The sequence below is a fragment of the Mercenaria mercenaria genome, chromosome 11 (assembly GCF_021730395.1).
Source record: "Mercenaria mercenaria strain notata chromosome 11, MADL_Memer_1, whole genome shotgun sequence".
Taxonomy (NCBI): Eukaryota; Metazoa; Mollusca; class Bivalvia; order Venerida; family Veneridae; genus Mercenaria; species Mercenaria mercenaria.
Genome location: NC_069371.1, coordinates 36,517,583 through 36,543,903, shown reverse-complemented (window position 1 = coordinate 36,543,903; position 26,321 = coordinate 36,517,583). Strand labels below are relative to the sequence as shown.

The 26,321-nt window shown below is 34.6% G+C and overlaps 1 protein-coding gene across 1 annotated transcript in view; it reads right to left on the bottom strand.

Moving 5' to 3' along the window:
- Positions 1-3,865: 3,865 nt before the first annotated feature.
- LOC123531550 (uncharacterized) overlaps positions 3,866-26,321 on the bottom strand; it is a 52,538-nt gene continuing 30,082 nt past the window's right edge. The window contains exons 5-7 of the mRNA XM_045312610.2: positions 11,293-11,380; positions 4,758-4,911; positions 3,866-4,007 (exon numbers count right to left, since the gene is read on the bottom strand). Of these exons, the coding sequence (XP_045168545.2) occupies positions 3,941-4,007; positions 4,758-4,911; positions 11,293-11,380 (309 nt within the window). The 3' untranslated portion in view covers positions 3,866-3,940. The remainder of the gene's footprint in view (positions 4,008-4,757; positions 4,912-11,292; positions 11,381-26,321) is intronic.

Genomic DNA, 26,321 nt, shown 5'->3' with positions numbered 1-26,321 from the left:
GATCAATGTAATTTTATATGTGAATAGATGGCAATATTGAAATTATGCACAACACTTTGTTAAAATTCATGTTGTTATGGCATCAGAAATAGTCAAAATATAGTTTTCCCATATGGATCCTTTGATAACAAAAATTTATAGTGGCTAGATTAATGTAATTTGGTATGTGAATACATGGAAATATGGAGATTACTATAGGTTTACCCTCCATCTGTCTGCATAGATTTAAGCGTTCCGAATGTTTCTATTTTAGATAAGTAACAAATTTTAACTACGGAAGCTTAGAAGGGCCTTCAGTTGTGAGAAAATGTTTTCACAAGTGCCGAAAATTAAGGCGAGATCCCTAAAACTTTAAGGTTTTTTCGCGTTGAAATTTCCGCATTGGTTCGAACTTTTCAAACAACTTGATTTGAATCTTCGTACAAAGACAGAAAGATTTTATTTTTCATATTATTATTGTCGAGAAGTTGTACTTTATTACATCGCGGAAAAATCTTTGCGCGATATTGATAAGATATTTGCCTTTCTCGCAATTGAAGTAATTTATTTCTAACATCTGGACTTCAGCTTATTGCAACGAAAAACACTTTTAACATTTCTTATCGACATGGTTTCCTATTCATCTTTCAAAATAAGTCACACGTTCCATATTGAGTGTCTCTATACCTTAACGTTACATTTGCTTTTTATCCTTCCCACAGGGGTATGGATAAACTGCGTTGTCCGTCGTCCGTGTTTCAGTCCGGTTGGAGCCTTATTAGAGATATGTCACTGTTTGGAGTATTTAAAATAAAATATGGTAGAAATGTTAATTGCTAGAAGGAAATGCCACCTTGCAAGTTTCAGTCAGATTGTCTGTGAAAGACAATGTTTATCGCCCTTAGTACATCTATATATAGTACAAATTTAGTGTTTTTATTCCAATTTCCGTCCGTCCAAAGCCATACCTATAATATGGTTTAGACTATTTTTATGAAACTTGGTAGCAATGTAAACTGAGGTAAGGAAATGCGATCATGCAAGTTTCAGTCAGATGAAACGAGTTAATGCCCCTTGTACTTATACACATATATTACTTATGTAGAGTTTTATTGTCTTTCTATCCACCTGGAACCGTATCTAAGACATTGTAAGGGGTATTTCAATAAAACGTGGTAATAATTTTGACTGTCACTGGTAAATGCGGCACTGCACCAGAATAGTGCCCTTAGTACTTGTATAATGTTTACTATATATGACATTTCTTTGCAAATGGGATGTTGCAACCAAGTTTTGTACATATCAAACTTTCTCGACTGAGGTACGCGTTCTGATCACTGGGGTCAATGACAATGTCACCATTACTAAATATAGAAAACTTATTTTCTCACAAAAATGAGATAAGCAGACCAAATCTGCTAGCTGTGTAGCCTTAAAAAAGAGCAACGTATATTTGAGTGGAATTTGGTACCTTGAGTCAAGGCCACTGTTACTAAATTATAGACAAAGGATTCAGTCAAAAATCGGAAGCATGGAAATCTACGCTGTAAAGCCCGAATTCTATTTGAGATTCCACTTCCAAAAATAATGTCGACAAAAATACGCGAAATGCAAAAAGTTTTTTTTCGGCATCGTGAAATATTTAAGACGTCATCACCAAAACATATCTAGCCATCTCATAAAAATTATTCCAACATGTTTATTCAGAGCTAATTGTCGAAATAACAATATACGAAATGACAAAAGAGTTTTTCTTTGCAACTAAATTTAAATCGTGTTGATGGAAAAATATACTACAGTGCGAGCATTTTAATGCGAGAAAACCATAAAGTTTTAGGCATCTCGTCTTAGTTTTCTGTACTTCAGAAAACATTTGCTCACAACTGAAGGCCCTTCTAAGCTTCCGTATTTTAACAACTTTTTATGAAAAGATTAATTTTCAAGATCTTGAATCTTTTCGCGAAAAAACATTTTGTTTCGAGAAAAAAAATCTTTTCGCGAAAACTCTTTGTTTTTCGTGAAAATACTGTCTGCAGAAGTGGGCACTAACGCGAAATTTTCCACTTAATATTTGCATTTCTTTTCTTGAAAAGTTTTTATTTTTTCGCAAACACTTTTCTGTTTTTCGTGAAAACTCGATAGATTTTCGTGAAACTTATCTGGTTATCGTATACAGAAATATGCCACCATATATTTGCTTTTTGGTTTCATTGATTTTGTAGGTAAATAAACTGATTCGAGATGTATGGCGTAACGAAATCAGTAATTTTATACATATTTCCGAAAACTGTAAAAGAGCATTAACCCATTTGGCAGGTCGCGTATTGACGCTAGTTAGTACTCTACATGTTAAGAAAACAATAAATTACAACACTTCTGACTAGTTAGAAAAAGACACTTCTTCCGTGTGGATAAAATACACGTTGTCGAAACATAATCCAAATCAAAGCCCTGAAAGGACTGTTAGCCAGTGCTTATTGAGTGATATTTCAACCGATACAACTGAAGAATCAACATTTCATTGTGCATAGACCGGTCATGATTTGAACAATGTTGGTAGAGGATCACTAGACAACGCTACATGCCAAATATCTAAGCTCTGTGCATTGTGGTTCAAGACAAGAATTTTTTAAAGGTTTTCCCTATACAACTCTATGTAAAACTAAGTTTGCCCAAGGATGGGGCCAATTTCAACCCTAACCCTAACCCTAAACCCTCAGCCCTAACCCTAAATCCTAACCCTACCATAACCCTAACCCTAGAGCGGAGTGATTCCGAATATTTCGAATGTGAATATAAAGTTCATAATTATTCTAGAATCCGTTGCTGCTTGTTTTTGTTGTTTAAAACAGTAGTTCTCAGTTGCTCACACACTCACACAATACATTTTTACCAAGATTACAAAACATAAATAAGGGACTATATTTTTTGCACGTCCAGAATATTTGTGTGAAGCGGTCATAAAGAAATAGAAGGAAAACTCAAACGACACGAGGTTGAAACTTGGTAGTTGATTTAGAGCTATAGCCAGTTGCTAAAGCACTGCCTAAAAACTACATTCGAGTATAAGGATACTACAGAAACAGGCTTAAATCATCTCAAAGACTTTGGTACCTGGACAAATGAACAAAAGCCTTCAATTCCATGTTATCCTTGATAGTCTGTTATTATGTTGCTTGGTTGCGTTCTATGCTTCAAATTGGTCCATTTACAGATTTTATAACCTGTCATAACTACAGTCTTTAAGTGACGTAAACATGGCGGATGTAAAACGTCTGTCTGTACTTGTACTTGGACTCAGTGTTGTTATATCTTTTGGTCCTTTGGGATCATGGTGTACATTCATTCGTAATATAATAGAATTCCGCTTCAGACGGTGCTAAGGGGTGATGTGTGTTGCATATTTCATTACCTCTCATGAAAAGACTCAGTCAAACCGAGTCTGCTATTATGTTACTTGAATGCGTTCTACGCTTGGGATCTTATTACAGATTTATTTATAAGGTTTACCTGGGACAAAACATAGCCGTATCTCTATTATATTCTATTTTGTTCGACAATACAAATGGTTTCTAACTTTTGGTGTAAAATATATCTAAAAATTTCACATTTGAAGATTTTTAATGAGTGAAAATTATCTTTTTGACAATTTTCAATATAACGGAACTGGAAAATGGAAACCATTGAAAAGACATCAGATGAAAATAATGTTTATTTATTTTATACGTAAGATCAAAACAATTTTCGCACTTGATCGCCAGATCTACGCCATTGGTGAAAATATCACAACACATGTTTACTGTTTTAAATGTGATAATTATGAAATTACATGAAAACAATGAAACGAGTCTATTCATATGTACACAAAGAATAAAAAACTATAATATCTATGATATGATTTTATTTAAGCAGCATAAAGCAACAGTATATTCAAACATCAAGCAGGTAATAGGTGTTGTTTCTATGTTGAGGGTGTAGTTGTACATGTACCTGGTGCAATATTGAAGTGATGGACAAGTTCCTGGAACCTAGATAATGAAGAAATATGTATATTTTAGACATGTGTCCGAGGTTATGAAATTGTTTCGAGACCAGTCACGTCATTGGTCAATTTCAAAACTGATCATAGAAAACACAAAACACATGCTACAGTTTTGAGACTGGCCTCAAAACCTCCAAACTCTATTTTACAAATTCGAGCTCTGGTTTCTTATATTATATATAATTCCTTTTAAGAATGCGCTATAGTGCAAAGCTTTTCGTTCTTAATTAAAGCGGATAGGAAACAATAATTTCTACTTTAAAACTTTAATCTGAAGCAAATGCTTATTTGAATGCTGTTATAGACAATAGTTAAAGAAGATTACAGAAAACGCGTGCAATATCTGTTTAAGTGACGATAAGATAAAGATCTGATAAATAACTTTACAGTTAGAAGAAGAATTTAAACAGAAAAACTTCCATGTTTCTTCCTAAATAAGAATTTCTCTAAACGCCTTATGTTTCCTTGTTTACCCTATAGCCAAATATTAAATATAGATCAGCGTTTAATATTTAATTATTTTATTTAATATTTTAATGTTGTGATTTAAAGTTATAGTTAAACTCGTGTTCTGTTCAGTGCTTTGTGTCCATCCAAACATGTTGCTTATTATAATAATAAAAATACAATGAGATAGAATGTTAGCATTAAGTATGCCTTTATAAACGTTTATGCTAAACAATATGTTCAAATTTAAATACCCCAAGTGTCAAGATTGTTTGACTGAACGACTTACGAATGGCAGAGGAGGGGGCAGGCATGATCAAGGAGACCTTGGAGCGCAATCTTGTGGCATTCTTGTTCACAGAGCTGTTCTGTTGGGTCACTGCCAATTGTATTTATCATTATACATAGATCATCTTTGATTGTGGTATTGTCAAACAACTTTACTGAAAAGACAAGAAAGTCAGCGTTATGAACATAACAGAGCCTTTGATAATGCTGATAGTTATAATTTATTTTTCGGCGCCGCCGTTTATTTTCACTTTATGTGCAAACTAAGCATGTCTCCCTGGACCAATAAAAAGCCGCCTTATCGTTTATGGAAAAAACGTGCGGGAAAGCCAGTAAAAATCATAAGTTATGTCTGTGCCGATTTGTCGAAACGTGGGATTCCCCGAGATTTCATATGTAAAATATTGTTTGGTTCACAGGCAAACTATTTTTTTCCTTTTTTAAACTTCTGAATCAACACATTTCAACTGATAAGGAGATTAAAGGTGTGTGATGTATGCAATAGGGGCTGCATTTTTGAAGGATATTCGTGAAATTTGATCAGAATGATCTTCCTGATAAAATCTAGGTCAAGTCCGAATATGAGTCATCTGGGGTCAAAAACTAGGTCACCCGGTCAAATCAAAGAAAACCTTGTGTATGCAATAGGGGCTGCATTTTCATTTGATTTGCAAGAAACCTGGTCAGAATGCTTGTCTTTATGAAATCTGAAATTAGTCCACGTGGGGTCAAAAAATTGGTCACCAGGTCAAATCAAAGAAAAAGCTTGTTTACACTTTAGGAGCCACATTTTTTTTTCAATCTTCATAAATCTTCGTCAGAATGTTTGCAATCATAAAATCATGTATGAATTTGAATCTGGCTCACATGGCTCAAAAACTAGGTCACTAGGTCAAATAAAAAATTTAGCTTGTTAAAAATATAGCTTGTTAACACTCTAAAGGCCACTTTTTGGCTCCACTCTTCGCGAAATTTTGTCAGATTGTTTTTATAAAATCTTAGGCACTTTTTAATATGTATCATGTGGGATCAAAAGGTAGGTCACTAAGTCAGATCAACGAAAATGCTTGTTTACACTCAAAAGGCCGCATTTTTGGTCCAATCTTAATGAAAATTTGTACGAATATTAGTCTCATTGAAATCTCTGATGGGTTAAGAATTTGGTCAATTTGGATCAAAAACTAGGTCACTAGGCAAAATTGAAGAAAAATGTTGTTAACACTCTAGAGGACACAATTTTGCTCCAATCTTCATGAAGCTTTGACAGAATGTTTTTCTCGGACGAGTTTGAAACTGGGTCATGTGGTGTCAAAACCTAGGTCACTAGGTCAACATGTTTACTCAGGTGAGCGACCTAGGGCAGTTTTAGCCCTCTTGTTTCGCAATTTTATCATGTACAAAATGACACAACGATAGACCTTTATTAATGTAAATGCGCCGTTTGCAATGCTGCTTTTCACTGACCTTAAAGTGCTTGGAACGATTTATAATATTTTATTTGCTAATATTTCCATCTCAAAAGACAACTCCTTTTTGCAATGCTGCTATTCATTGGCCTTTACCTGGCGGGGATATCTTTTATTTACAATTTTGTGACTTTGGAACACGGTGGGGGTAAGAGTTTGGTTAGGTGCACCATAAACCGGTTTAAGCTCCCCAGTGGTGGTTTTGCCACTGACCGTTCCAAGGCGGTGCCCCACTGTGTTCCTTTATTCTTTTGTTTTGTCCTTGTGTGTTTACTTGGTGTGTGTGTTGGTCGTGTGCGCGTCCGCGTGCTGGGTTTACGTTTGGGGAGGCTGCGTTTTTACAACGTGGCTTTCCCTGTTGAATATTCAGCCTTGTTTTTAAGGGATGTAGGTACGCTTAATGTTGATTGAATATTTTGTACGCGAAAATCTTTCAAAAGTATTGCAATTATTTTATAATATCGAAAAAGTATATAAATGGACAAAATGTGGATCGGTCTTTTTAATCTTTTTGAACGTCTGATTATATCTCTTTTGACTACAGAAAGATATAGTTAACCGAAGGGAAAAACATTTTCAATCGTCATCAATGTTTATCAATACGTACAGTTAGGAATAACCCCTTTACCAATAATTTTCACGCCAAGTTCCGTGCTTGGCGTTCAGCGTAAATGTTATATCTATATTAACTGGAGTCCTTGGACGTTTCTGTGCAATAACTCTATTTTACTTATGGTTAAGTTAGGGACGGCAGGGTCTGTTCCCATTTGTTAAGGGGAATTATGCAATATTTCAAAATATTCTTATTTAGGTCGACTGCAAAACAAGTTCTACAGCTAATATTATTCACTAACGACACCTGATTTCATATGGTATTCTTCGGCACGAGAGTATGAGAGAAGACCATTTCATCAAAGAGATTTAGCCTGTTTCCCTATTCTAATGCTGGCGCCAAGCTGTGGCGTCACTGCATCCATACTTTTTGTTGCCTTTGGGCGGACTAAAGGCCTTTCGCACACTTAGCGGACGCTTCATCATTATGTTACCGAAACGGCTAGTTAAAGGCCTAGATCCTTTGCTATATAAACCCGAAAGTGTCAACAATAAGTAAGATTTACATCAGAATCATTGATAATCATGACTAAGGTTTTGACTAGAGCGGTAAATTTTAAAGTAATTTGATATGAAAATCTCAAATACTTGTTCGGTTTTCAGGAGTATTGAGGTTTCGGATTGTAAAGGTATTTTAACACTGCAATATAGAATGAATAAAAATATCGGGACAAAATCATTCTTCGGTTTAGAGAGGTTTTCAGATTAAGATTAAGGAGGTTCCACTGTATAAGTGAGCTGCCCAAGATCTAGTATGCAAGTATGCCATTATCTATAGCTTAGCTAGCTTTTTATTATAGGGTAGTTAGCGCAGGAAGGGGTTTCCAACAGACCAGCAGGAGATATAAAAGGTTTTCTTATTTAAGATAAGAAAAAAATGTTGAACATGATCATTTTCTAACACGCTTTTGAATATGATATAGATAATCAAATCTCTTTGATGAAATGGTATTTATTCGTCCAGTGCATTATAATAATAATAATCATAACAAAGAAGAAAAGAAACAGAAATAGAATTCTGTTTCAATGCGTATTTTTAAAATACATGGCAGCGGCATATTTAGGGCTTCTAGAGTATGTACGCAAAAACACCTCGAGGGATCCAGGGGCATATTCACCCAGGAACAGTTTTGTTATCTAGAGCGTGTATGGTGCATTCTGGAGGTATTACCATAATAAAAATGGAGCTAATCTGAACTATCAAATAGCTCTACCAGTACATTTTAGAAACTTTTAGTGCCAAAAATAGATTACAGAAAATAAATACTACTGTACATTAAAAACTTTTCCAAAATACAGATAACGTACCTCGGAATGCTTTCAAATGGCGTTACTTATAATTAATGTTTACGTCGATATTCTAAAATAAAAATACCTATGTCAGTTACTTATATCTAAGGTTTAAAGACGAAAATGCTTATCTTCGGGAAATTTCAAGCAAGTTAGGTCAAAATTAGGCCAGGAGTCGGCGTCGAGTATCTGTGATACACTTTTATTTTGGACCATGTAAAGATGGTTATGAATAGTTTCGAAACGATAAATTGAACACAGTAAATAGTTTGTTAAAGGACCCAAGATATTGCACAGTAGACTAGTGAATAAACAAAAAATGGCAAAAAGAGAACATAAAAAATGTATATAATGCAACTTATTTTGTAATATAAAACATTGTTATTTGTCATTCCTCTCCTTATTTGTAGAGCAGAAAATATTTTTTTTATTGAAAATATCGTCAAAATGTTGATCCGATTTATTGATAAGGGAGGTTACCTCAAGTCAAGACCTTAGTATGACCTACTTACCTGATACAATGGTATAGCGCTTTTTCGTATTCAATAAATAGAACACACCGCAGATATACCATAATGCAACGCGTGAATTGCGGACAAGGAAGCGTTGTTTATATATTACGCATGTATTTTACATTAACCTTCGAAGATAATTAAAAAAAATTAAAATACTTAACATTACACTTCGCCTGCATAAAATGCCTTGAAAAACCTGTTAACAAATTAAAGAAAGGTATCAATAAGCATATATATTGAAATGAACGTAGGAAGTACCACATTATTTTTAACCTTTTGCCTTATTTTCTTTGTTGATAAGTACAGTGATGTAATTTCAGAATGCGCACATTTTTGCAGATTCCTTTAACAGTTGTATACATGTATTTAAATAATTGTTATGGTTACCTTAACTTTGAAGCATAGAGTTTCCTATTTGTGACCACATGTTCTACTGGTCAGAATATTTCTAAATACTTTATAAACTCATCTTGATTCTAACCTTTGACTTTCATCCCTATTTGTTGCTTATGTATCATATACATGTACTCATTGTTTACAGATATTCACTGTTAACTAAGGTGTGCAATAAAGGGCTATTATTTGTCGCCAGAATTTGTCAGTGACAAGTTTATACTTCATTAAATTGTGATTAGATCGAAATACCAAAAGCCATGGTACCATAACTTATCAAAGCATCAGAGACTTTCAAATAGATTTTCTTTTTGAATTTATATTTTGATTAATTCTATATTACTAGTCAATTGCTCTGATTGTATTATATCTTGTTACTTGTTTCTTTTTTTTTACTTTAATAGTTTGTTTTTGTATCTGTCCATTCCTGTCAAACTAAAATAAGATTTTCATTAAAACATTTTCTACATTTTGGCAGTGGGTTATTATGCTTGCTAAATTTCTTGTAATATTAGATTTGAATCCAGACACTGACATATTCCTAGTAACCTTACGGTTCAACCAAAGAGCACTTCAGGTTTACCGTTCGTCCGAAAAATACTGAATTCTATGATATTCCAAAAGTATATAAGAAAGATTCATGACATTTGCTTTGTATATAGGGACAATATAGGGATTACGCATGTTATATCATTCTTTTATTGGACAAAATTTTGGTTGCTTTGACAACGGAAACTGCTGTGTATAATCTGAATCCTGAAATCTATAATGTAGGTGACTAAGATCCATGGAACTTTATCAGTGAACAGAAAACATTCATTACATTATGATGATAAAAATATGGTTTCTGTAAACCACAAACTTTCAACATTTTCCCAACAAACTGCATTTATGTGAAACTTCATACACATGCTCCTGCATATAAGAATTTTTCACAGGTGTTGACCTTAGTTGGTGAAATAATTACTTTAATTTTGTATGTAAAGGGACCACCTACTCGCAATGTCAATGTCATTGCAGGTAGAGGATTTGTATTGCATGGTAATACTTTTTTACTATGTTTCTTCTTGACTGTTTTTAACAGTATATAACATATATTGTATTATGTGCTTATTTTGATAATTTATAACCAGTCAGTCTAATACAGTAATGATTAGGTAATTTCTCATATTGCAATAAATGTACTTCAGACACAACACTTGGCAGCGTCTTTGATGCTTCCATCAATGAATTTCCTTGTTACAGTGTGTAGTTTACCTTCTATTGAATACACTGTGACTACATTCAATATGGAGTGAGTCTTAAAAAGACACATTAGATCCTTATAAACTATAAACAAAATGTTAGGAAATGCCTATATCTATTTTATTTTGTACCTGTGATTTATTTTGACGTGTTCCTGCGAATAACAACTGTTTTCCTAACCCTCGGAACAGCATAAATAAAAAGTTCGGGCTGTACCTCGGGTAGGGAAAAATCTAGACATACTGAGGTAGGCATGTCTGATTCCTATACTCTGTATGGAATTATATACAAATTGAAACATCATTCCAAAAGTCTCCAAACAATGTACATGTACTGTGCATTCTATTGAATTTAAGAATAATATCTTAATTTCATCCCTACAATAACTTTTGTAAAATTATGTAAAGTTTTGGCAAATGTAAATGTATAAATACGTGAACGCACTTCAAATCGTTTCAAGTTACATGATTCTACGTAAATATATGTTCATTATATGAAACTGACCACTAAATCGCTTATTTTTACAGCTACTGAAATGTATATATTAGATAAAAGCTGTTTGTTAAGACAGTCAAGCAAAAAGTCAAGCAACCTATTTTGTCTTTCCTATTTGGGGATTATTAGGTCCAAACATGAGATTTTTTTAGGGTCATTTCACAAATACACCGAAATCTAAACCTAAATGAACAATCAGTAAGCATTATGATTATAACAAATAGGCAATTTCACTTAAATGCCGAAACTAAAATTGAAATGGATACTAAAGCGAAACAGAAACAAATTGAATTCCTAGTTGGATTATTACCTAATTCGATTCGAAAGTGTACCGCTGTTTTCATACATGATTTCCATTTATATAACTATATACTTCACATTTTACCCAAAACATTGAATAAAAATTCGGTGAACATGCGAAAGCCAAAACCGTTTCCGAAACGACAAAATCACGGCTTCGTTTCGAACTCGTTTCCGGTGCGGTGTATATGTGAAATGGCTTTATTGCAAAAGTACTTACACAGGCTGTCCAAAAGGAATCTCTTTTGCGGAATAGCACATGCCAGAGCTGGTAAAATAAGAGCTATGAAGAGTACCCTCATTGTTACCTGAAGATAAAAGTGGTTTGTATGTACATACGTATGAGATTATTGTTTCTGTTTTGTTTTGACTTGTTTGTATTATACAACTCTAAAAAAGGGTTGATGATTACATTATCAGTCTGATCCGATTAAATGGATATACAAACTTTCCATTGTACGCTTAGTGGTTATTTTTCCCATTCAAATTTCTTAATTTTTTCAAACAGCAGCCTTTTTTGTTGCTCTTGCTCCCCGAAAGTGGGTGCGTGGTGGGGAGCATATAATCGCCACCTTGTACGTACGTCCGCCCGTCAGTTCGTCCATCCTTTCGTCTTTCCGAGCCCACATTTGCATGCTTAGGTGGCTATAGGAACAATAGGTATCTGTACTTTTTCTTTGATGTCAATCATTCCGTAAGTTTTTTTATGTGGCTATTTTTCTTTTACGTTGTTAAAAACAATAGAGAGAACAAAAGAATGGCAACATAGGTACCCATAAGTAGGAACGTCCGTCCGTAACACTTTTTGTCCGGAGGATAACCTAAAATATATTGAAGGTACCAAGTTCTAACTTTATACAATGATAACTCTAGATGGTCCCATTTATGAATTATCTACCTTTTTGGAAAACCTTGTCCTGGGCATAACTCGAATGCTATGTAAGGTATTGACGTGATACATTACATACTAATAGAGGTCAGTGAAAGGGAGTGCAGTGACAAGGAACCATAACTCTAGATGGTCCTATTTTGAATTATGTTCCTTCTTTTAAAGATCTTGTCCTGGGCATAGCTTGAATACTATGTAAGGTGTTGACTTCATACTTTACCTATTGATAGAGGTTAGTAAAATGAGTACAATGACAAGAAAGGGTAATTGTAATTAGCCGCCTTTTTTAATTATCTCCCTTTATTTGAAAACCTTATCTGGGGCATAACTTGAATAGTATGTAAGGTATTGACTTGATACCCTACATATTCGTAGAAGTCAGTGAGAGAAGTGCAGTGACAAAGAACCATAAATGTAGCGGGTCCAATTTTTTAATTAACCCCCTTTTTTGAAAAACTTGTCTGTGGCAGAACTCGAATACAATATAAGGTATTGACTTGATACTTTACATTTTCATAGAGTTCAGTGAGAGGGAGTGCAGTATTAAAGCCCTACAACTCTTGCTGGGCACAATTTTCCTTAACACAACTTGGTAAAGTCCCTTATGCTACAGTAATTTCGGGGAGCATCCATCGGTGTTACCGATCGGCTTGTTTAGTTTTATTTGTAAATTGATGTCTTATTGTTCTTTTAGTGCAAAGAAAGGCTATATACTTTTATCATGTTATTGTGTTTATTTGGGTTATATCTTGAAAGGCTGAAATAAAGATTAAATCTATTTCTGTAGAAATGTGTGGCATTTTTATTTCCTGATGTGTACCGTTCGTTGTTGTTAATGCTGTTTTGTTGTTGATATTTTTGTTTGTTTTTTTAAATGTAGGTACACTAGATATCTTTGTTCCGTTTACAATAAACAAATATTATGCTTTACATTGTTGTGTATATGGATACGATATTCTAGTAGAATTAGGAAGGCTTTCAAGTTCTTGAAGAATCGAATAACTTCATTTGTGTCCGTTCCTAAACCAAACTATTGTACAGATTACAGATGTATTGTAAAACTGTTGAAAGCTGAAACAATGGTGTTATTATGAATAAAAGTCACATGTTAATTTTACCCAGCCTTTAATGACATTTGTCCCGGGAGGTAAAATATTATACTATATATTTTAAGGTTGGCCCTAAACCTTCTTTATTCTAATATACAATAAACATATTTAAAAAATATTTTAAGCTGAATTGATTCAAAACACACAAGAAAAATCTTCTTTCTTCTTCTTCTTCTTTTTATTATTTTTCCATTTTTACATTATTTTCTATATTCATTTTTTGTATCAAACATAACTATTTTTCTCTACTTTTCTACTGCAGAAATAGGCCTTTACTTCACAGACAAAACCCTCGTCAATATTCTACATTCTTTTAAGGTAGTTCTGCACGTTTGTATCGAAATTTTTTCTCCAATGTAGAATTTGATTAAACTCTGATTTTTCAAAACTTTGGACTATACTAAGAAAATACAGCAAATAAAAAAAGATAGGGTCGTGTGCTTGATTTTGTGCTTGACAGATGTGAAAAAATTTGACCTCACGCAATATTTTATAATGGGAGTCTACAGGAAAATCGCAACTCTCATCACATTTTCGCGAATATGATTTTTTCTACAATGTAGATTTTGATGAAACATCTCAGAGTCGTAAATAAACATATGGCCTATAATATGGTGAAATAAAATGTATAGGTCCATGTGCCTATTTTTGAGATATTTGGCCAATTAAAGTGAACCGCCTATTTCAAGCTAATTTTAAGACATTATTTTTAATTATTTTAACGTGTCAGATGTTTAAATATCATATATCAACTTTAGAAAGATAGTAACAGTGTTATTTTAATAAATTTACTCACGGATTGCCATTAATTCATAAACTGATTTTCATTTCCGTACGCCAAATCAAGGCTTTTTTCTACGTTTTCCGGATAAATGACGTAACACCATCACTTCCGGTTTATCAAACGTGCAGAACTACCTTAATTAAGCAGAATACTTGATCTGTAACTGCAAGCGTATATCGGTACCGGTAAAGACCATAACCGATTCACGATTTGGCACGATTACTTTTCAAACTGCGCCGGACACTACGTAATAAATGATAAACTTATCATTTACCTTTTATCCAAATAGTTATGTCCAACAGAGAATAAAAATCTGAAGTGAAATTTGCGTTATATAAGATTTTTCAGTTTGGCAGACGAGGCCCTTACATGCAAGTTGCTTTCGTTTAAAATCATAAATAGACAATCTGCAAATTTTAATTAATTGATGTTTATTTGATCGTTTAAAAATTTCTTTATCGAAGCGAAATATTGTTTATCCGTCGGTAAGCTTTCTTTTCCACTAATTCAGCTTCTGTTGTTGTCCCGTTGACATGACCTTTGGCTATGAGGTCATAACTGATGGTCAAATGCTTTAAGAATATGCAAATTTAAGAATATGCAAAACTTCTCCGTTCAGTACCTTGATTGCTTTTAATAGCCCATGTTTTGCGGTGATTTACTGATGGAACCATTATAATGTTTGGTATGCTTTCAGGTAAAATATGTTTAGTTGTGGCTAACCAAATGTTCTGTGGAATAAACTGAGAAAATAAATAAAACCAAAGTTTGATCTGCAGCCATTTTATAAAACTAAGCTGATAATTACAATGACAAGTGTAGGTTCTGTGGACGATAGAAATTCAGTCTGGTGCGATTTCTGCGAACGTGTTTTTAAGAACAGGGCCTCAGGTACATGATTGCATGTCTGACGCAGATCAGATAAGAACGTGCAAAACTTGTAATATTTAAAGATGTGAGCATGACTGCACCAGTTGTCCTCGCTTTATTCTACAAGTCTATGGCATTGAACTAACCACTGATGAACGGCATGTTTTATGTACATGCAATTGATTTCGAAATATTACGATGGACAGTTGCTTTAATTTGCGCCTTTTTTTCAATAATATTATACATTGTATTCATTGCCACGACGTGGGCTTCTTTTCTGGATTCTGAACCAACACTTACCTTTTCTAAGAAAGTAACTGCCAACTACCATGAACATCAGAAGTGGGACGGCGAATCGTTTCAGTCACAATGCTTTCTATCAAATTGTTACGGAGATAACACATCTCGCCTTGGGATCGAACTCACGACCCAACGATCCAAAGATATGTGTTCTCCCTACTGAGCTAAGCGGTCGAACTACGATTGATAGTATGTTATGCTAGAGCACTTATATTAGATGACTTTTTAGATCCAAATTTTCCAAATGTATTAGTTGCTTTGTTGCTATGAAATTCAATTGCATTTAATTCAAGCAAATTTATATATAATGAATAGAAGAAACACAAAAAGCTGAAGTAAAGGAGCTTGGGTAACTTGAAAAGCATCAAACATGACGTTTAACGAACCAGGCACAAGACCCATTATTTGAAAAATAAGTGCAGCATAGTTTTGAGGTGCGATAATAAATGGGTATGCCTGTGCATGTCATGAACTACATGTTAAGCAGTAATTATGTTTGTAAAGTTAGACTAGAACTTTGTAGTAATCGTGTTAGTTTTGCAGCTCTGAAGCTAGAAAATCCTCCAGAAACAGCGCTTTATCTTTATAATCTTGTTTGGAAAGGGCGTTTTTGCAGCCAAGGTCTCCGTGTGAAAATGCCTAGCCGATGTGATTGTTTGTTTGTTTTGGGTTTAACGCCGTTTTTCAACAATATTTCAGTCAGGTAACGGCGGGCAGTTAACCTAACCAGTGTTCCTGGATTCTGTACCAGTACAAACCTGTTCTCCACAAGTAACTGCCAACTTCCCCACATGAATAATCAGAGGTGGAGGACGAATTTCAGACACAATGTATTTTATCAAATCGTCACGGAGAACATACGCCCCGCCCGGGGATCGATCTCGCGACCCCGCGATCCGTAGACCAACGCTCCCCTACTGAGCTGAGCGGGCGGGTTTTCGAATATATGTTGAAATCCACGGGAGATAATTATTATTATTATTACTATTATTATTATTACTATTATAATTATTATCATCATTATGATTATTATTAGTATCATTATTATTATTATTATTATTATTATTATCATCATCATCATCATCATCATCACCATCATCACCATCATCATCAGATCCACTAAGATACAGTTCTGGTTGCAGCTAGAATATTTGAATAGTTTGTAAGACATGTATACAAAGTTACATGAATGTACATAATTTAAAATGCCAATATACATGTGAAAAACATATTAAAGGGACACGCCTTCAGATAAACGTCAAAAACACAAAGCTGTCATAAACAAACAAAAATTGATAATAATTGACTGGTTGCCTAAATCTGTGAAGTTTAAAGTCTGTGGCAACCTGAAAATAAATTAATCAGTTGGTCCGCGAGAAAACATCTTAATCAAGATATACTTTTAACAGAAGGAAGTCCGGACAGCAGAGGAGGAAACAAGACAAGCGGCTGCAGTATTTATGTAGAAGCAAGGTGGTTGGTTAAAATGGGAAAGGGTCAAGGCGAGGAATGTGTCATGGAATGATATGATGAAGATGGACCAGCATAGGATAGGATTTCTGCTGAGCTCTGTGTATGATGTACTGCCAACACCAACCAACCTGCGGACATGGAACCTCAGTGAAAGTCCTACCTGTAAGCTTTGCGGAAGGCCGGCGAACCTCGAGCATATTCTGTCTTCTTGCAGGGCAGCGTTGACGGACGGAAGATACAGATGGGGACATGACAAGATCCTGAGCGAAATTGCTGCCGGCCTAGATGCAGCACGAAAGAAGAAGCTTCAAGCACAGACAAGGCCAGCACTCATCAACTTCGTGAAGGAGGGAGGATTGGCTTCAAAATACTACAGATCAACAGGAGTCCTGGCCACAGCACAGATTTGGAACTGAGATATCCACCAGAAGTCGCCAGCACAACTCTACGGTCATATATTCTGCTGCTGTCCAGATTTGTAATAAGAAAATTGATATTTTCTCTTATTTAGAAATTAAAAAAGATAAAAGGTAAGGGTGGATTTCCCGGAAGCACAGAGCACCCAAAACAAAGCCATAAAACAGTACATCGCAAAGTAGGCCCACAACAAAAGAAGCTGTAACGGAAATATATTGTAGACGGGTTGCTTCAAAAGTCCAACAAAAAGTATATTGTAAATATATGCAAAATACAGAAAATGGGGCTGGGTGGTAAGGGGTAGATATAAAGGTTGGATGTCGGCTGAAGGTGCAGCAAGGATGAATATTAAACAGGGAAAGTCACGTTCCTTAAACGTAGTATTCCTGCAACGTCGCAGACACGCACGTACAAATTAACGAAAAACAAACGTGTGTATACTAACATACACAGAAAAACAAACAGACAAGCAAGAAAAAACATCGCTGTGGGGCACCGCACATGACAAACACGCATGGATACATTTAAACACACACATAATCATATCACATGTCAATGATGACATATGACGTATCGGTAATCTACCAGTTGTTTGTGACAGAAATTAAGTCTGTTTATATGACTATATGTCTGTGATATTTTTTAATTTGATTTATGACAATTGCTGAATATAGCACAATATTTACTATTTGACTGTTCAAAAATGAGAAAGCAACTTTTGTCAATTTTCTCCCTTTGACATTGTAATAAACTGTAATATCGAATTTGTGTTGTCAAATCCTGTTGTTTGTAGCATTTCATCAGTACCCTGCTAAATTACTTTAATGAACTTGTCCATTTTTTGATTTTGACAGTACAATTAAATTAAATTAAAAGGGGTGCATACCAAAAGGATACAGACAGAATGGCGAACAGTGCAGATCATGATCAGACTGCACGGATACGCAGGCTTATCATGATCTGCACTGGTCGCAAAGGCAGAATCAGTCGTGTTCAGCATGATAAGGGTTAATATGTGCCGTATTCTATCATGAAGTTTTGCAAATTACGATATTTCATATGTCTTTCTTTGCAATTATGTAAATATTAAGGATTGAATTTTGTATATATATGTAGGTCGCCATTGTACATAAATCTAGTCTCAACTGTGTATGTACTTAAGTCTCAATTGTGTGTATATTAAGGTCGCCATTTAGTATATATTTAATCCCAAATATGAAAATGTTTAGGTCTCAATAGTGTATACATTTATGTCTCAATTTTGTGTATATTTAGGTCGCCATTGTGTATATACTTAGTCCCAAGTATGAAAATGTTTAGGTCTCAATAGTGTATATATTTGGGTCTCAATTGTTCGTATATTAAGGTCGACATCGTATATATATTTAGTCCCAAGTATGAAAATGTTTAGGTCTTAACAGTGTATACATTTGGGTCTCAGTTGTGTTAACATTTCAATGTTAAATCAATAGACAAAAACTTAATTGTTGAGATCAAATGTTATGTGAATCTTTGAATGTGTTCTTATTTCTTATAGAAGCGTTCCAAAGGCAGTCTAATCTTGTAAAACATAGCACGCAGGTCCAACAGGAAAAGCTTAGTTAACAGAAAAAATAACGCTGTGTAAATTGGTATCTATATCGCTAGGTAGTTTTACCCTCGCTCCTTATTTCCACCATGTTCCAGTCACATGATATTCTCGTTATGTTCAGGGAAAACCAATAGAAGATCAAGTTGTGGCTTACTATTTATTTGCAAGGGACGCAACTTCATGTTATTTCGTAGATGATGCAATTTTGAAATCACTATACAACCTTAAATTGCTCTAAACTTTCTAGAGGTATTTAGTGTAATCAGCGATCGAAGCGAGCGATTTGTATTGAAGATTATACGACCTCTTTTAATAGAAAGCAAATTGTAATAATAATTTGGAGTCTGAATATATGTCGTATGGAAACTCTTGTAATAATTATCACGAACAAAGCGTGTATTTTTCCTGGAATTGAGGTCAGATTATTCATTGACTTTGAAGCCGTAGATAGATATCATATGTACTTCAATTTAAGGACCAGAATATATATTCACTCCACAACCCCGCCACCTCCCTTAAACCCCTTCTAGTTCCCACACGGCCATTCTCTTTCTAATGGTTGTTCTCTGTAGAATGCATGTTAACAAAAAATGAAAGCTCCGACAAATCGGGCCACAAAGGAAAAAGTCGAATATTCAAAGTCCCAGTAGGTTTTTCGAACAGCCATTTATACAAAATAAAATAATTTTTCCTTTTCTGTCTTCATTATTATATCATTTATCTCAAAAGTAAATCTGATGATTTATCTCAAAAGTAAATCTGAGCCGTGCCATGGGAAAATCAACATAGTGGCTTTGCGACCAGCATGGATCCAGACCAGCCTGCTCATCCGCGCAGTCTGGTCAGGATCCATGCTGTTCGCTAACAGTTTCACCAATTCCAATAAACCTTAAAAGCAAACAGCATGGATCCTGACCAGACTGCGCGGATGCGCAGGCTGGTCTGGATCCATGCTGGTCGCAAAGCCACTATGTTGGTTTTCCCATGGCACGGCTCATCTGATGATTTATCTCAAAAGTAAATCTGATGATTTATCTCAAAAGTAAATCTGACAACTGTGAATAGAGATATGTGTTGCTTCTTTGTTCCAGCAACGATAAGAAAGATGCTTGTTGTTTCTCTGTTCCGGCATGATAAATGTTCTGATCCTGACTGAAAAAATGTTATGACTCAGAATAAAGGATATTATTTGCTTTTTAGTTTCATTGATTTCATCAGTAATTAAGTCATTTGATACATATTTCCGAAGGCCTGTAGTTGGTGGGGGTAATAGAGCATTAACCCGTTTGGATTTTTGAATATTGATTCTATTTAGTACTTTACATGATAAGAAAATTATAAATTACAACACTTCTAACTAAAGACAAAAATACCTCTTCCATATGAATAAAATACCAAGTTGTCGAAACATAATCTAAAAATAGTTTCGATTAATATTACATAAACAGGCTTAAATCGTCTCAAAGACTTTATTACCCGATCAAAGGTCTTCAGTTCCAAATTATCCGTTGTAGTTTGCTAGTATGTTTCTTTGTTGCGTTCCATGCTTCCAAAGGGTCTGTTTACAGATTTTATTAACTATCATAACTACAGTTTGTTTAGTTGACGCGTGGTGGATGTAAAATGTTTGTCTGTACCTGGACTCAGTGTTGTGATATTTTTGGTCCTTTTGGATCATGACGTAGATTCATTCCTAATATGAGCCGTGCCATGAGAAAACCAACATAGTGGGTTTGCGACCAGCATGGATCCAGACCAGCCTGCGCATCCGCGCAGTCTGGTCAGGCTCCATGCTGTTCGCTTTTAAAGCCTAATGGAATTAGAGAAACCCACTATGTTGGTTTTCCCATGGCACGGCTCATATAATAGAACTCCGCTTCAGTCGGTGCTAGGGGACTTGAGGGGTGTTGCATATTTCCTTACCTCTCTTAAAAAGAATCAGTCAAATCGAGACTGCTGTTATGTTACGTGAATGCGTTCTACTCTACCGAAGTATCTTATTACAGACTTTATTTTTAAGGTTTACCTGGGACAAAAGATAGGCGTATCTCTACTGTATTCTATTTTGTGCGTTTTTTTTTAATGAGTGAAAACATTTTTTTGACAATGTTCAGTGTTGCGGAATTCCATTGAAAAGACATCAGATGAAAATAATGTTTATTCATTTTACATGTAAGATCAAACCAATTTTCGTACTTGGTCTACGCCACTGGTGAAAATATTATAACTCATGTTTAGTCTTTTAAAGATAATAATAACGAAATTACATCAAAACAATCAAATGAGTTCATATGTACACAAAGAAGAAGAAGCTTTAATATCTATGATATGCTTTTATTTAAACAGCATAAAAACAAAAGTGTATTCGACCGTCAGCAGGTAATGGGAGTGTTTCTATTTTGAGGGTGTAGTTTTTTCTGGTACAATGTGGAAGTGATGGACAAGTTCCTGGAACCTGAATAATGGAAAAACATGTAAATTTTAATCATCTTCCGAGGTAATAGACTGTTCCGAGACCGGTCTTAGAATGCAGTTTTGTCAATGGTCAATTTCAAAACTGAGCATATTTAAAAACAAAATGTCACATGCTAGTTTTGACCGGCCTCAAAACCTCCAGTCTCTATTTTACAAACTCGAGTTCTGGTTTCTTATGTTATATATAATTCCTTTTTAGAATACGTTATGCTGTAAAGCCTCGTTCTTAATTAAAGCGGATAGGAAACAAAAATTTCTACCATAAAACTTTAGTCTGAACCAAAAGCTAATTTGAGTGCTGTTATAGACAATAGTTAAGAACTTTACGGAAAACGCGTACAATATCTGCTTAGGTGACGATAAGATTTAGATCTTATAAATTACTTTACAGTTGAAAGTAGAATTTAAACAGAAAAGCTTCCATGTTTCTTCCTGAATAAGAATTTCTCTAAACTCATTATTTTTCCTTGTTCATCTTATAGTCGAATATTGAATACTGTTTAGGATTTAACTAATGTTGTGATAGTTAAACTCGTGTTTTGCTCAGTGCTTTTTGTCCTAAAAATACCATGAGATAGAATGTTACCATTAAGTATGCCTTTAAAAACGTTTATGCTAAACAATGTTCAAATTCAAATACTGCAAGTGTCAAAATTGTTTGCCTGGTTGACTTACGAATGGCAGAGGAGAGGACAGCCGTGATTGAGGAGACTTTGATTCGCAACCTTGTGACATTCCTCTTCGCAGAGGTGTTCTGTTGGGTCACTGCCAACTGTATCTAACATTATCTGTAGATCATTTTTGATTGTGGTAATGTTAATCAAATTTACTGAAAAGACAAGAAAGTGATTGTGGTAATGTTAATCAAATTTACTGACCTTAAAGTGCGTGAAACGCTTTATAACATTTTATTTACTAATATTTCCATCTCAGATGACAACTCCTTTTCGCAATGCTGCTATTCATTGGCCTTAAGGGATGTGAGTACGCTTGATATTGATGAATGTTTATACGCTAAAATCTTTCAAAAGTATTGCATCTAGTTTATAATATATAAAAAGTATATGAATGGAAAAACTGTGGAAAGATTTCTGAGCGCAAAGCTGTGGCGTCACTGCATCCATATTGTTGTCTTTGAACGGACTAAAGGCCTTTCGCACACTAAGCGGACGCTTTATCATTATGTTACTGACGAAGTTAATTAAAGACCTAGATCAATGCTAAATAAACACATGGATGTGTTAAATAAGTAATATTAATATCAGAAACATTGATAAAAGTTCTGACTAGAGCGGTAAATTTTAAAGTAATTTGATATAAAAAATCAAAAAAAAATTGTTCGGTTTTCAGGACTAGGGATGTTTCAGATTACAAGGGTATTTTAACACTATAGAATGAAAAAGAATATCGGGACAAAATAATTCTTCGGTTTAGAGAGGTTTTCAGATTAAGATTAAGGAGGTTCCACTGTATATGTGAGCTGCCCAAGAACCAATATGCAAGTATGTCCTTATCTGCAGCTCATGATAGTTGTTTATTATAGGGTAATTAGCACAGCAGATCAGCAGGAGATACATAAGGTTTCTTAATTAAGTTACGAAAAAATATTGAATATGATCTAACACGCTTTTGAATATGATATAAGTAATTAAATTTCTTTGATGAAATGATGATTTTCCGTCCAATGCGTAAAAATAATAATTATTGTTATTATTATTATTAGTAGTATTATCATTATGAAGAAAAAGAAGAACAGTAATAAAATTCTGTTTCGATACGGATTTTTAAAATACCTGGCAGCGGCATATCTAAGGCTTCTAATCTAATATGTGTACTAAAAAATACTTCGAGGGATCCAGGTGCACATTCACCCGAGAACATTTTTTGTTATTTAGAACGTGTGTGGTGCATTCTGGAAGTATTTCCACATATAGATTGAGCTAATTTAAACTATCAAATGGCTCTACCAGTACTATTTAGAAACTTTTAGTGCCAAAAGTAGATTACAGAAAATATATTACTGTACTTTAAAAACATTTACAATGTACAGATAACGTACCTTGGGGTGTTTTTAAATGGCGGTACCTATAATTGATGTTAAAGTCGATATTCATAAATAGAATACTTATATCAAATACTTATATCTAAGAATTTATTATAGTTAAAATAACTGTAAGTTTTAAGACGAAAATGCTTATCTTCGGGAAATTTCAAGCAAGTTATACCCCAGTCACACATACGGCGCGGATAGCTACGTCTAGCTACGGACAGAAACGTAGTAATCCGTATCGATCCGTACCTTAGCCGTACTTCAGAGTAGTCGTATTAATCCGTACCAAAATGTGGTCAAAACGTATTCAAAACTTATTCCAAACTTGCAATTTTCTTCAACTTTTGAACATGCACAAAAGTTTGAGCGAACCGTAGCCATTTGAGCGTGACTTTAGTCCAACTTGGCTGAAACTTATTCATCCGTAGTTAAACGTACTTAAACGTAGTTATCCGGGCTGTTACGTACCTCACCATAGCCGAACGTAGTTATCCGAGGCCGCTCGTACTTAAGCATAGTTTAACGTAGTTTACCGCAGACCCGTCCGTGCGCTGGGCAAGTTGCAAGGCGCAGTAAAACGTAATTCAACGTAGTACCTCGTACCTATCCGTACTTATTCGCGCCCTGTATTGTTTTGTTTGTTTCCTGTTTCTCACCATTTTCCCATACTAAGACGTACTGCTCCGTAGTTATACACCCACAGACTAATCCTATCCGCACCGTACCTTAATGCACGGACATATCCGTATGTGTGACTGTAGCTTTAGGTAAAGATTAGTCGACGATTCAATCGTATACAAGCAGTTTATCATAAAGTTGTCATTTCTCAAGTCCCGTTTCAAAACTTTGAAAATTCAGTAATCCTAAACAAAACCTAACCTTGTCAAGATGAGGCACAATAAGGGAGTCTACTTTTAAATAAGATACTTACACCGCTTTCTGTCCTACTTTCTGCTAAAGGCATTAAAATTTTATAAAGTGTCAACGTATGAATTGCAAACCTTAGAAGTTAATTTAGCCTATACAGAATAAAGAAGATCAGCTTGTGTAGTGTATTGCCAATTTTTATGAGTTAAATATATTTGTAAATTTGAATTTATGCTTTATCGATTTTTTGGTGATGTAAATGTAACTGTTTGAATTACTTATTTCCTAACACGGTAGGCCGACAAGTTCTTCAATAATATCATTTCTTTTCAACAGATTCGTCCTTTAGAAACTTACTTTCATCTTTTTCAACGTCTGTCAACGACTTCCGCGCCGGTAGAACGTCCGATGGTTATTGTTTAAATGACAGTTGACGTCAAGCAATATATATAGAAACAAAGCGTGAATTGACTTTTAGAGCCGATTCTTTGACTAACTAAGTGCTGGAAAAAAGTAGTGAAACCAACACATCTTTAATAGCCGTCTGTTGAAAACCTTACACAGTCCGGAATACACCGTATCACTGTACAGAAGAGTTCAGAAAATACATTTAGCATATAAACAAATTTTACATTACCTCGATCTGTTAAAGATCAGTAATGCTACAATATCTTATTTTATAATTTGCGGCACCGTTTGGAAAAGGTGACTGCTCCCGGAGCGGAAGTGAAATAACGACAGTTAAAGCTCTGTTGAGCCTCGTTACCACTAAACTGTTACCATTGAGCCGTATAGGGTTAGTAATAGGGTGTAGTTTACATTCTGTTGAATACATTGTAACTACATTCAATATGGTGTGAGTGCGAAAAGTTTGCTTTAAAAATACGAAATGTAAGGAAATGCCAATATCTATTATTTTTTGTAACTGTTATTTATTTTGACGTGTCCCTGCGAATGACAACTGTTTTCACAACTATCAAGACAGCATAAAAAAGTTCGGGCTGTACCTCAGAAAGTGAAAAATCTAGACATACTGAGGTAAGCATGTTTGATTCCTATACTCTGTATGGGAATATATTCAAATTAAAACATCATTTAAAAAGTCTCCAGACAATGTACTTGAATTCTATAGAATAAAAATAATAGTTTAATTTTATCCCAACAATAACTTTTGTAAAATTATGTAAAGTTTTGGCAAATGTAAATGTATTAATACATGAACGCACTTCAAATCGTTTCAAATTACATGATTCTATGTATATATATTTTCATTTTATGAAATTGACCACTAAATCGCTTATCTTACAGCTATTGAAACGTAAATATCAGATAGGAGCTGTTTATAAGAAAGTCAAGCAAAAGTCAAGCAACCTACTTTGTCTTTCTTATTTGGTTATTTTTAAGTCCAAACATGAGATGTTATTTTAGGGTCATTTCACAAATACACCGAAATCCAAATCTAAATGAAAAATCAGCATGCATTATTATTATAACCGATAGGCCATTTCACTTAAATACCAAACTAAAATAGAAATGGATTCCAATGCGAAACAGAATCAAATTGAATTCCTAGTTGGGCTATTACCTAATTCGGATCGAAAGTGTGTCGTTTTTCCATTTATAGTGCTAAGCTACTTCATATTTTACCCAAACATTTTGGATCAAAATTCAGCGTATTTGCGAAAGCCAACCCCAACGACAAATCAAGGCTTCGTTGCGAACTCCTTTCAAGTGTTGTGTACATGTAAAATGATTTTATTGTAAAAGTACTTACACAGACTGTCCAAAACGAATCTCTTCTCCTGAACAGCAAATGCCAGAGCAGTTATGGTAAGAGCTATGAAGAGGACCCTCATTGTTACCTGAAGATAAAAGTGGTTTGTATGTACATACGTATAAGATTATTGTTTCTGTTTTGTTTTGACTTGTGTGTTAAACGTTCTTGGAAAAAGGGTGCTGATAGCAGTATCAGTCTGATTGGATTAGATGGACATAAAAACATTCCGTTGTGCTCTTTTATGGTTATTTTTCTCATTCAAATTTCTTAATTTTTAGTTTAAACAGCAGCCCTTTATTTTTGCTCCCTGAATGTGGGTGTATGGTGGGGGATATTATCGCCACCTTGTACGTCCGTCCGCCCGTAAGTTCGTCCGTCCTTTTCCCGACCCCACATTTGCATACTTAGACGGCTATAGGAACAATAGGTAACTTTACATTTTCTTTGATGTCAATCATTCCGTAAGAATTTATGTAGCTACTTTTCTTTTACGTTGCTAAAAAACAAACGAAAGAAGAAAAACGGCCACATAAATACCTAAAAGTAGGAACGTCCATTCGTCCGTCTGTCTCTCCGTCTGTCACACTTTTTGTCCGAAAGATAACGTAAAATATATTGAGGGTACCAAGTTTTACTTTATACCTTGG